The sequence below is a fragment of the Myiozetetes cayanensis genome, unplaced genomic scaffold (assembly GCF_022539395.1).
Source record: "Myiozetetes cayanensis isolate MyiCay16 unplaced genomic scaffold, myiCay2020 scf3, whole genome shotgun sequence".
Classification (NCBI taxonomy): Eukaryota; Metazoa; Chordata; class Aves; order Passeriformes; family Tyrannidae; genus Myiozetetes; species Myiozetetes cayanensis.
The window spans coordinates 19,695,676-19,708,211 of record NW_026087521.1 but is presented as its reverse complement, the minus strand read 5'-3'; the positions used below and the strand labels follow the sequence as shown (position 1 = coordinate 19,708,211).

General features: G+C 40.8%; 1 protein-coding gene across 5 annotated transcripts in view; it reads right to left on the bottom strand.

The window, feature by feature from the left end:
- Positions 1-5,786: 5,786 nt before the first annotated feature.
- TRABD (TraB domain containing) overlaps positions 5,787-12,536 on the bottom strand; it is a 32,901-nt gene continuing 26,151 nt past the window's right edge. For 4 of the 5 annotated variants that reach the window (XM_050324289.1, XM_050324288.1, XM_050324292.1 and 1 more), the window contains 3 exons: positions 12,299-12,471; positions 11,370-11,481; positions 9,628-10,299 (listed from right to left, as the gene is read on the bottom strand). In XM_050324289.1, the coding sequence (XP_050180246.1) occupies positions 10,125-10,299; positions 11,370-11,481; positions 12,299-12,471 (460 nt within the window). In that variant the 3' untranslated portion in view covers positions 9,628-10,124. Of the gene's footprint in view, positions 10,300-11,369; positions 11,482-12,298; positions 12,472-12,536 lie in introns of all 5 variants that reach the window. The other variant, XM_050324291.1, reaches the window with a different exon arrangement.

Below are 12,536 nucleotides of genomic sequence, written 5' to 3'. Positions count from 1 at the left end.
TGTCGGCTCCTCCCCCTGTCCCAAAGAAAAAGCTCTACCCACCCTCAGGGGACCCTAAAGATTAGGAGTCCCAACTCCTGGTGTCACTGGGATTAACTTACACGTCACTGACCTGGTGTGCAGCAGGAAGGGGCTATGTGGAGATACTATGTCGGTTGAAGGGGGGTTGGGGGATTTGCTTTCTTAATTGCTATGTGATAAGAGACAGCGTTATTAGATTATCAGGGTCCTCTACTCCTGGCTAAATCAGTCTGGATATTGGGAGTAGAAAGGGGTAAAAGAAAGAGAAAAGAAGAAGAAACTTACTTGTGGGTAGGGTGGGATAAACTGGATGGGTGGATAATTCTGGTAAAAGCAGGTACAAGCATTTTAGAAATGAATCTCCTATCTTAGTTCAAGGTAGATTTGTCCAAGGGAAAATTGTTCTGCTACTGCCTCAGAAAGAGAAGTGATCACAGGAATCCTGAAGTCTGTGAAGTGCTGATCTAAAAGTAAAAGAGTAATAAGTATAGTAAATGAAGAGCATGATGTTGTTCCAGCTAAAGACCTGCCTCTTCCCATCCCAGTACCCATATGGTACAGAAGGGCCATGAGGAGACTCAGGGTGTGCAGTGAAGGCTGAATAGACTTAAAATCCCTATTTTCATAATTTTTGTGGAAGTCCAGGGATGTGGAGTACATGGGTGTTGGAAACCCCTTGCAGGAGTTTGGACTAGATGGTCTTTAAAGCTCCCTTCTAACCCAAACCATTCTGTGAATTGTAAGGCTGTGTTGGGTAATGGCTTTGACTCCTGGGAGTGGGCACCACTTGAACAGCTGCAAATTGATTACGTGTACCCACTGCCAGGAAATCAAAGAGAATGTTTTTGTCTAAGGTTGGTAAGATTGGTCTTCAGGATCAAACATGGCTGTGGAATCAATCACAGGTGTGAACCATGGAGTGCTTCACTGAGAAGAGTTGTCTTCAAGATGCTTATTGTTGTTTTAAGACAGCAGCAGGAATGTTGTTAAAGCACTGCAGATGCTGTTCATTGTGTTCTGCTGGCTTCTAGGTATAAGAGTAATGGTTTGGATAGGAGAGGAGCATCACTGCTGTTAATAATTTTTTATTTCCTTCAGAAAATATGTCAAAGGAATTTTAATGAGATCCAGAGATGATGCGGATGACCTCAGATAGTTAGCTTCTCAGAATAGTTAGTTCTTCCAGAATTAACTGACTTTACCTGTAAGGCAACATAGACTGGACGAAAAGACTGAACAATAGATTGGATCCCAGTGTGGATCAGCCACAGAAGTTGCACACAATACCAATGGTACCTTTGCAACCAGTGAGATGATGGGAGATGCAGTTGTGTCACCTGATATACTCTTAACTGTTGAGGTGGTGCAGTTCTAGTTTTGGCCACTGAGCATGTCTAGAACTAAAATCACACCATCCACAAGTATTCACAAACCCTATAGTATCCATATTAATCCTCTAAGATGGGGAAAGAGATGGAAAATTGATATGTGAAACATATAACTATTCTAGAATACTCTGAAAAGTAACCAGTATGTACATGAGTTTTGCATCTCTTATGATTGCAAAGTCTCCATCCTTGGAGATACTTAAAAGCATCGGGAGACAGTCCTGGGCAACCAGGTCTAGGTGACCCTGCTTTAGCAGTAGGTTAGATCAGATAATCTCAAGAAGTCCCTTCCAACCTCAATCGTTCTGTGATTGTCTATGAAATTGGCAGTATTTTTGAATCATAGACAAGGTAAATGGGTAACAAACTTCAGACTGCTGTTTAATGCAATAGCAGTGTTAACTACCAAATATGGCAACTGCCAAGTTAAAAAAACCCAATCAAACAAAACAACAAACTGCAAGGGATTAAATAATATATCTTTTGTACTCAAACTCAATTTTTAGCTATTAGAACAGCTTTTTCACATGGATCGGCTCTGTTCTTATGGATAGTACAACAAAAAGATCCCATATTACAAGGGAAGTGTCATCAACTGCTGTTGCAAATGGACAACTAAATGAACCATATGTGCTCATTCTGTACAGTCAGTTGTGGACTGCTTGAGGATGTTGCTGCTCATCAGTGGAGCATGTTAGCAGAGCGTGGTGTTTGGTAACAGTGCAGGCTGTGCATGTGTTGCCTCACCTGTAATGGAAGAGTGGGAGGCTCACATGGACCTGTGGTTCCACCAGGAGAAGACCAAAGATACGGTATTACAGCCATTGCTGGTGTACATTGATTTACCTGTTCTCAAAAGCAGGATTTTGTTACAGACTGAGGGACTAATGATGTCTGTCTGGAAGCTGAGAGGCCTAGCTGGGAAGAGATCAACATGACAGCAGACAGAAGAGAGCCGAGAAACCAGAGAGAAGACAAGAAGTTGCAAGCCTGAGACCACCTTGGCGGCGAGTAGGGAACTGTCAGAAATGAGGACTGAAATTGTGAACCGTACATTGCTGGCATGACATATCCACGGGTTGATTTCCAAAAGTACTTCTCTGCAGCTCTTAATGCACTTAATCCTGTACTTGTTATTAGTTATGATAGAAGTTACATCGTTCTTTATTTTTATATACTTTGTTTCAGAAGGAAAGAGTGTGAGTAGGTGCCCAGCTGAACATCTTGCCTGTGTTGCTAACAGCTGTGGTGGGTTCAGCCAGAAGGGATTGAGCTTTCTGAGCACCCAGAGTGGTTTGAATGTCCTTGGAAGAGGGCAGGCAGACCAGGGGGTGGCTCATGAGCAGGAGGTCCTGCTGGAGCACACAGCCCCACAGAGCTGAGGCCCCAGCAGCGCTGGCAAAAGGGAGACAAACAAGTGCCTCTGCTGCTGTTCTCCAGTATGTAAACTGCCAGATAAGATCCTGCTAGTGCTTGGTCAGCTTGCACAGGGATCAAGGCTAATGTGGGACAGACTAGTAACAGCAGGAGATAAAATAAACCCAAGGGGAGAACCAGGAATCTTGGGAAGCCAGACTGCCTGCATCGGGTATCCCTGCCAGTAACACCATATAAGGTTGGAACTGCCTGGGTCATGCCACCACAAAAATTCCATAGTTAGGTATGGCTGTAGCAAAACCAGGACCAATGGGGAGGAAGTAACTGGGGGCAGTTTGTTTATTTGGGAAGGATTAGGGTGGAGGAGAGGAGGTGGCAAAGGTGGGCCCTGATGCTGAAGGAGAAAGGATGAAGTGTGAAGTCCAGGAAAGAAGACCAGAGGGCTCCAGCTGATGGTAGAAGTGTGAACGCCTATGACCCATAACAACAATGACCTGCAGATTCCAGGCCTGGGAGGCTGGAAAGCATCACTTAGGATAACCCACTGGATTCACTTCATCAGGTCTGTGACCATCTGTTGTGGCATGGGGGAATGAACCTGCACCTTGGGACTTAAAAAGCCTGCTATCTATATAAATTATATATATAAATATATATATATAAAATATATAAATTACATATATATAAAAGGCTGTGTGTGAGAAGCATTAGATCTGAGATTGAGTTTGTAATTTCATAGCTGTGCCTTACAGTTTTCATAAATATGTAACTTGATCAGTGTATGGTATTTAGGTTGTTTTTCTGTTTGGCTGTTTTCGTTCTGGTGTGTTCAGCGGTCTGAGGAGGAGACCCGCACCTCAGCAGTCACAGAGCTATGGTCCATGAAGCCCAGCTGTCATGGGAGTGCTGCTTGCCACGAGTCTAACAGGCCTGAGCATCCCAGAGAACACTTAATCCTGTACTAGCAGGCCCAGGACAAGGTCTGACTTGCCCAGGGACACCATTATTGGCCTGCCTGTGCACAGTCAGAGAGGCAGAAATCTGTGTATGTAGTGGCCAGGCAGAAATTGCTGATAACCATGATAAATCATCAAGGCTGTTACTTGGGTTCCCCAAGTCCTTCTGCTTTGCCCAACATTGAAGAGCCAGCTCCAGCAGCTTGCCAAGGTGGTCATGGTAGGTGTGGTTTTGGGTAAGATGCTCACAGTCTCCAGTTGCCTTGGAAGAGGAGCAGTCACTCAGTGCAACAAACAAAAATATGTTAACGTTTTTGGAAGAGAGAGAATAATGATCTTCTGAGGTGTTGGGTCTTACATGATAGGCAAATTAAGTCTATCCTTGAAATGGGATAAATTAAACAATTCACACCAGTTTTAGGTAATTTTAAACCCATGATTCTTAAAAGAGTAAGAGTGTAATTCTTTCTTTTCTATGAAGTACCCTAGAACCAATATAATTGTGGGAGATACTTTTTTTTTTGAGGGAAGGTTAAAATAGTATTGCTGATTTATCAAGAATCTGCCTGTCAAGCATCAATACAATCACAAGAAGAAAAAAGATAAATGAATTCATACCACAAGTCATACTTATTCAGGCTGTTCCTGTTTTGTGTCATTTCAGTTAATAGCAGGTACCACATGGGTGAGTCAAGACTAAACCTCTCCAAGGTGTGCACACTTACCTTCTTCTCTAGAATAGCCTTTGAATCCATTAGCTGCCTCCACTTGAAACTGGACATACTGGGTAAACCATATGCAGTCAGTAGGTGGCACCAAATTATTACTATTACTTGTGCCTTCCAGCTAAATGCAACAGTTTGTCTCAGCTCTGAAGAACTCGGGCTGTAATCATGAGGTGAGACCACGGGTATGGCAGCAGGGAGGTGGAGAGAAGATGCTCAGTGGCAGGTGGTGAACACCCAGAACTTTTCTGCACTCATGCAAAGGTGAAGCCCTTAGCAGTCTTGCCCACACACAACTCCAGGGATGGAACAAACAATCCTACTGGCCCTGGAGAAGGCAGATGTGTAGTTTAGTCAGTGCAGAGACACATCAAATTAATAACCACCACACTGTAATCAAGTACTACTCTTCATTACTCAGTTCAGTTTCTGAATCATCTCTGTAGCCTAAAGCAGAGACATCTTACCACTGAAAGAACGTCACTTAGCTGGGAGGAGACACAACTATTGCAACCAGAAGAAGTGTACAAGAGGTGATGTTTTTTGTTTGTTTGGGGTTTTTTTTAAAGTCTGATCCTTCCCACTTTCCCTCTTGCATCAGTCATGATACATCAGTACCAAATATCTTGGATAAGGTGAGTGTGGAAGTGACTGTTTGCATCTTCCCCCACCAAACTAACACTACTAAAGCTTCCCTGTGTAGTACTACACAAACCGACAACGCATCCAGCAAAAGTGTTTCCTCACTTTGCAGCACAGCCACCCCCAGCAGGGAGATACTGAGGAGGAGTCAGTGCCAGGCCAAGTCTCAGGACCCAAAGGACAAGGTCTTGTGATGGAACAGTCCACAAATGCCCCCACCTCCCCCCTTTTCCCTACAGGGAGTGAGGGTAAGGGTAGCCCCACCTTTGCTGCTGCTGCCTCATCAGAAAGCAAGCTTCCTTCTGCAGCAGGCAGAAGGCAAGTGACAAGGGAGGGGATAGTGAGCATCCCCCTGCCAGCTTCTTTGGCTGGGACCTGCTGAACAGGACAGCTGCTTCTGCTAGTCCTGGTCTCTCCTCATGTACAAACTGACACAAGACCTGCTGCTGTGGGGACAGGCGCAGCTGGTGCCTTTTTTCACCTGAACAGGCAGTAGACCCATTTCAGCTTTGTATCTTTGGAGTTACTTTTGTCCTGTGCTTGATGTCTGCCATCTGCATTTCTACGGCCAACTGCAAGGGCTCAGCACCACACTGAAGTCTGTTCATCAGTCAGACCCTTCTCCTGCAAATACTTAAAAGCCCACATATCTTACAATAATGTCAGTCTCAAAACACTCAAGTCTAAAATTAAAGTTTATTTCAGTTTTAAAAAGAAACAGGGAAATATGTACATAAGTATATTAAGAGTTACACAAGTGATAATGTGCTGTTTCTTTTCCATGTGTAGTTCCTACTGCCTGGCACTTGGAGATAACTTGATATATTTCTCAGTGCCTTTCAGATATTTGACAATACACATGAAAATACAGCTTCCAGTGGAAAGCCCAGAAATTTTAATCCACCTCAGAAAGTAAACTTTTAAATTTTGTTCAGTATTTGGTATAGAAAAGACACCTCAAACATGACCTGGGCCAGCAGTGTGCCTGTAAGGCTGCTGAGCGATACTCTGAAAGCAGGCAGCTGCCTTCCAGCTGCATGGAGGTGGCAAACAGGCTGCCTGACCCAGCACTGCTCAAGAGCGGAGGTGCTGTGCAGCCTGTTGTCTGCCAGTCCCAGGGACAGCCTTTGACTGCTGGATTTAAAGTTGTTCCTTCCACCTGAATGGCTTACCCAGCACTTCTTTGCAGACGCAGCTCCCAGTGCAACCAAAGGGAACTTTGCCTGATCAAGGAAAACGGGGCTGCACTTTGCTTTATGTACAAACAATCAAAGAAGTATGGACCACTGATTGACAGCGGGTACAAACAGGGGGCTATTCAGATGTACACTGTCTGTATGGAATACAGCTTATATACTTTCAGTATGAATACAAGGCCTTTGTATTATTACATTTTTTTTTAGAAATGGTCATATTGATTTACCTGGCTCAATTTGAAAGATTAAACTCTTTGCCACTCATTCAACATCTTTTGCACTTAAAGGGTCTTTAATTCCCACGTGGAGAACAGCACTTTAAGCACAAGTGACTGTGCCTGATTTTAGGCCAATGTTGGAGCTCTTTAATGGTCTGGGACTAAGGCCAATATCTCCTTGCATGACTGAGCACTGGAGACATTAAAAGAAAAGCAACAACAACAAAATCAACTCACCATAATTAATTCTGGGCTCTGAATTTAAGTACTCACATTGAGCAGTCAAGTCTCCCTGCGTGTTCAGTAGGGCAGGGAAACTATCCTTTCCTCTCTTAAGCCATTACATGTGGTAGGCAAGAAACTAGTTCCCCTACTTCAGCATTATGATCAGATGCCCCTCAGCAGGAGTTAATTAATTCAACTAATGTTCTTCAGAAAAATAGTGTTAGATAGTGAAATTATCCCGTACTAGCTCTAGCTAATCAGTGTTTGCTCTCAATAAAATACTGGTTAGTAAGTAAAACAAATGCCTTCAACAGAAACGGTGGTTAAAATATTTTATTTTTTATATAATAGAACATACTGCTGTTTACTTTAAATCACTTTAGAGTAAAGGCACACATTGTTAAAAATACTTCAAATTTACATCACATGTACAAATGCATAAAACAGATGTACATGTCACCAAAAAAAATACAATATGGCTTCATAAGGTTGAGGTGGGGCTGGGACAATTCAACATATATTTAAATTTTACAGGATGCTGTCAACACTGAAAGGACTGACTAGAACAGAAGAGAATGGACCTAAAACACTGATTATGTTATATAAAAGTACAACACACTGAATATACAACATCGAGAATTTGTGTATGGATTCATAGAATTGTTAGTTCTGCAAATTCATCACTTTCCAGTGCCACTGAGTAAACAGTGCATGCATATGATCTGCCAATTTGCAACAGTGGGAAGATAAACTGCAAATTCTCCATCCACAAACAGGTTCCTTGAAGAATCTGCTGATATGCTTTGTAAAGAAAAAATCTGAAACAACAGACTAAAAGGTAATGACTGGAAAGAATAACAGAATAACAGATAACTTAGATGGTAATCACTTTTGGCTAAAAAGCATAAAACATTAAGTCTGCAAGAATGCTCCATGACAATCATTTAGCATTAGTCCCACCCAAGTTTAAGGCTCCTATCTAAAATTTACCTTAGATTTGTTTTCCTTCGTGTAAAAGTACCTGAGCACAGATATCAAAGATCTACAGAAGTTTTAAAATATCTGCAGATACTTTAAAAATCTGTAGATAACTTAAAGCAAAAACATCAATATATTGAATTCTACCAGCTAAATATTCTTAAAAAAAAACAACCAACAGAACAACATTTTGGTAAGTCAGTAAAGCCAGGAGAAGAGTGAGCTTAAGCTTTTGCTTTCTTCTTTTAAAAATGTACATAAAATGTAGTATAATTATTCAAATAGGACTGCTTAATTGTAAACAATACATTAAATGTTTTTTAAAAACAGGAATCAAAATTCAGGCAGTCACCCTACTCTTCTATAAATGGTTTATAAATCCTGCTTTTCCTCTTGCAAAAAATGGCTGGTGGTTTCTTAAGCACTGATAGATAGATAGAAAATAAAAGGACCTGCCCCCACTGTATTCTGTATTATCTTTTACACTTTGTGTCCAAGAAGCATGAATTGCTGTCATTCTCATTTGCAAAGGTTTATTCCCTGCAAAACTGTAAGGCCCAGAAAAGCACCTAGCATCATCTTAAGAGCTCTGCAGGACTGGGTTAGATTCAGTAAGTTTAAAGATAAACATGCACTTCAATAATTTGCTGCACTGGAACTCATAAAATTTTCAAAGTGTCAAGGCAGAAAAGCATCAGGTTGCATGGACACACCAGCTCCCAGCAAAGTCAATGCCACAACAGAGAGGAGCATCAGACCCTTAACTTAATTTTAAAAGCTTAAAAAAAGACAACACTGCACGGAAGATACAGGTACATACTTTCAGCAAACAAAAGACTGTACAGGACCATTTCCAGCACAAGGCTTTGGAAATACATCCCACTAAAGTGGCTTGTTGATTTTACTGAGCCAACTGAAAACAACAAAGGAACAGAAAACACATCACCTTTTCCTCCTCCTGCCTCACACACTGGTTCCCATCTTTCATTCCCAAAAGAAAATACAGATAAAAACCTCACTTTACGCAACTGTTTAAGAGCCTGAGAAACAAATGGGACTTCCATTCAAATACATCAGGTTAAAACTTTGATATGACAATGTTATCTGTATTGTTGAACTGGGACTAGCTGATTGCAGAGGGCACTTTACAATCACTGACAATCCTGTATAAAGGGAGGGTACAAAAAAATTCCTGTGAAATATGAAATTAGAATTAAAAAAAAAAAAGGAAGAAATAGATTGATGATGGACGACTGTTCTGGATAATTACAAAAGAAAATAACAGCAGTCTGTAGTACCCATAATTCTATGTATAAATAGCAGGTAATACAAATCAAATGCTACAGCTAGTTTGAAAAACTAAATTGAACATTGCTTTCCTATTAAATAGATTAAAATATTCATCCACTGGGAAATTACATTGATAAATAAAATATTTTCATGTATCAAAAATGAGGGGCAGGTACTATCAATTCCAGATTTCTTATCCCAAATATGAAAGGTCAGAGAAACAGACAAAAGTAAATTGTACAGTAGTTCTAGCCTCTTAAATTTACAATACTGAATCCAGCAGGATTTGGCTAAATAATACAGTTTAAATAAGCTAATCTAAAGGAACAGAGTGTCCTGTAAACATCTGACACAAACCACATTGTGTTCTGATGGGGTGGCTATTCCTTCTCTATGCAGGAGAAAGACAATTCAACTGGTGATGGTAACAAGGGATGCAATCTAAAGGCAACGTTCCTGTTCTTCAGTAAGGCTTGTAAATTTTGAGCAGTGTACGTATGACAGCCTGTACAACTCTGAAATTCCTGGAAAGCTCTTGAATTAAAAAAAAAAAGCCTAAATGTTTTACGTATAAAACACACATTGAGAAGATGTCCTTCTAAATTATGTGTAAAAGTGTCTGGCACCAGAAACAACCGCTTGGTATTATTATACCAAAGAAAAAAGCAAAGAATCACTCAAGACAAGTGTCCCTGAACTTCGGCAGAGATGCAGCCGATTAGGTTACTTGGTGTTGTTCTGTTCCTCTGGAAAAGAAGTAATGAACACACACTCTTTAAGCTGCCTGTACTACATCATCAGTAATATATATATTATACATACAGTATGCATATATAATATATATATCTGCATACACATTTCTTTTACCTCAATCTGGAATCATCTGGTTTCATGCAACACACTTACCAGGAATCAAAACTATTAATTAGGTCATAGCTGGTGTAACTTTAGTATCAAATCTTTTACTATATAGTGATTGACATTGCTCAGCATCAATCAGCTCTGACTAGAATAGAATCCTCATCTTCTTTAAGGACAGTTCACGAGTTGCCTCTATCACCCACCCTTTTTTCAGCCCCCTTCTTCACACAGTGCCTCCACTGGATATTCAATGCTGAGGCACCTCTGTCAGCCTCTGAAGGTAGCTCTGTGCTGCTGGCATCGAGAGAACAAACTGAACTGTCCTGTGACCTATTCGGTAGCAGCCATATCCCAGCAGTCCAAAAACTGTTGCTTTTAAAACAAATTTGAAAATCTTACTTGAAGTTGATGGAGGAGGCACACTGAAACGAAACATAAAAACCAGTATTAATATCTGCATAGCTGGAAAGAGTCAGCATTTTCCAATCAAAACAAGGATCTTTTCTTTCCCCTTCCCCCTTACAGTGCAGGAAATTTTCAGGTAACAGATGCATCATGAATGAACAATGCATTCTTTCATGTTCAAGGGCTGCCTACAAATTAAATAACAACAATAATAAAGCCTTTTCTACTTATGTATGATGCCACTCTTAATGGCTAGGGTCTCTCTAAATCTTATTTTAGACACGTAAACACATCATCTAGGTGGGTCACAGTTTTTTCTGATTTTCTTAGACCGAAGAGATGGTTGAGGTGGTTACATAAACACAGTAAATGGATGTAATAAGAAAAAGTGTCAATATTTGAAAGGCTCTATTATCATAAAGCACCACAGACCAATACTACCAGGTCATATTATAATCCCTTCTGTATTTCTGAAGTCCTGACCTTTGTGACTTTATAGGATATGCAGGCTGAACATTTTTGTTCTTCAATTCTGTCTTTTAAAAAGCACATAGATCTATTTTAATAGGTATCTGGAGCATGGCTTAAATCAGCCCATATTTAGGTATACACATAAAAACAAGTCATTGCTTACATATACAGTTAAAAATAGACTACAAGCAACTGTGACACTAAGCTTGCCAGAGCCAGCAAGCAAAAGCTTTAAATCCAATAGTTCATATTTACCTAAGGTAGACTGGAAGCCTGGTTTTGTTTTCACCACCTTCTATAGCTCCAATTTGAATTCTCATTTTAAAAGACTTTAATGAGGACCAATTAATTTTCTTTCTACATAAGGACATTCTCATCTCTACTTCCCTCCATATTCAACTATTTACTTTTTTTCCTTTGATATTTTTCTTTCCTTTGCTGTAAGCACAATCTGCAAGCATTGCATAGCAAGTCAGTGAGCTGACAGGGTAGGGATGACAGCAGTGATGTTTCTTCAAGCCGTGACAACCAACCAAAAAACCTCCAAAGGAACTAATTACTGCTGGTTTTTAGCAAGAGAAGCAGTTACATCAACATGTAGGAAAGGATGACTTACCTCATTATTTCCTGGATCTTTAAGTCAGAATTCCAGTTCTTCTCAATTCCAGGTACGTGACCCATGCCAACAACACCAACTACAACAGCTGGGATATACCTTCTAGGCTCATCTGAGAAACAGAGGTGGAGAGAAGGGAACACACTCATAAAGGAACTAATTTCAAGCTAGAAATAAATAGCAACGTGTGAGAATACAAAATTCATTTTTCCAGCACACGGGGACTCTTATGACCAGATATTGAAACCCTGTTACGTACTCAGCTCATCTACTGCCTCTTTCACTCGAAGTCTGAAAAAATCAGCACAGTTTTTGGATTTTCAGGAATCACTTATTTTGTAAACAGACATGGTTGGTGCTCATACTCCAGCCTCAGAGCTGAAAGGCTCAGCAGATGAAAGGTAAATTAATTTCTTTCTTTCTCTGGGTAGGTTGTTTCTTTACTGCTTATCAGGAACAGTGCTGGTCTTTGCTGTCTACTGAACAGAGAGCTTTCTCCACCACTTTGGACAGTGGCAGCTGGCACATACCAAAACTGTGACAACACCTGGGCTAACAATCAGAGAACAATGCTTGAGTCTGTGAAGTTTACTGTTACAGACCTGGCCTCAGCAACTGCAAAACCCAGACCATTGACATGCAGCAGTTGACCAGTCAGCCTTAGCCCGCTGCAGCACTTGCCCGCTCTCATCCTCACCTCCCAGCTACCACCCAAATTTCACAACACCCAGTGGAGATCAAAGTATTGCTCCTGCTCTACGTGGTATCAGCCGAAGATATTAACAACCCTTCTTAATTTTTTAAGCCCTGTATCTTATGTGACATGTGCCATTCATGAATAGAACATCCCAGATTTCCTGAGAACTGAACTTTGGACCAATACACAGAGAACACCTTGCTGGTTATGATATCTGCTTTAAAACAATTACTTTCTGAAGCTCGAGGTAGTTCTATCTGCTTTGCTGCTTGCTTCAGCATGTATGTCAAGTAAATATCTCGTTCCGAGACAATCGTTCGATGAAGATCAGGGAATTCTCCAATCATTTCTGCCATCATCTGCTCCAGTAAATCCTTCTGTTTGCATTTCTCCACATCATCTTTACTGAAAGAAAGGTAAGTTTTCTCAGTATCTGTTATGCTTTTGGAGGCCAACACAGACAAACCAAT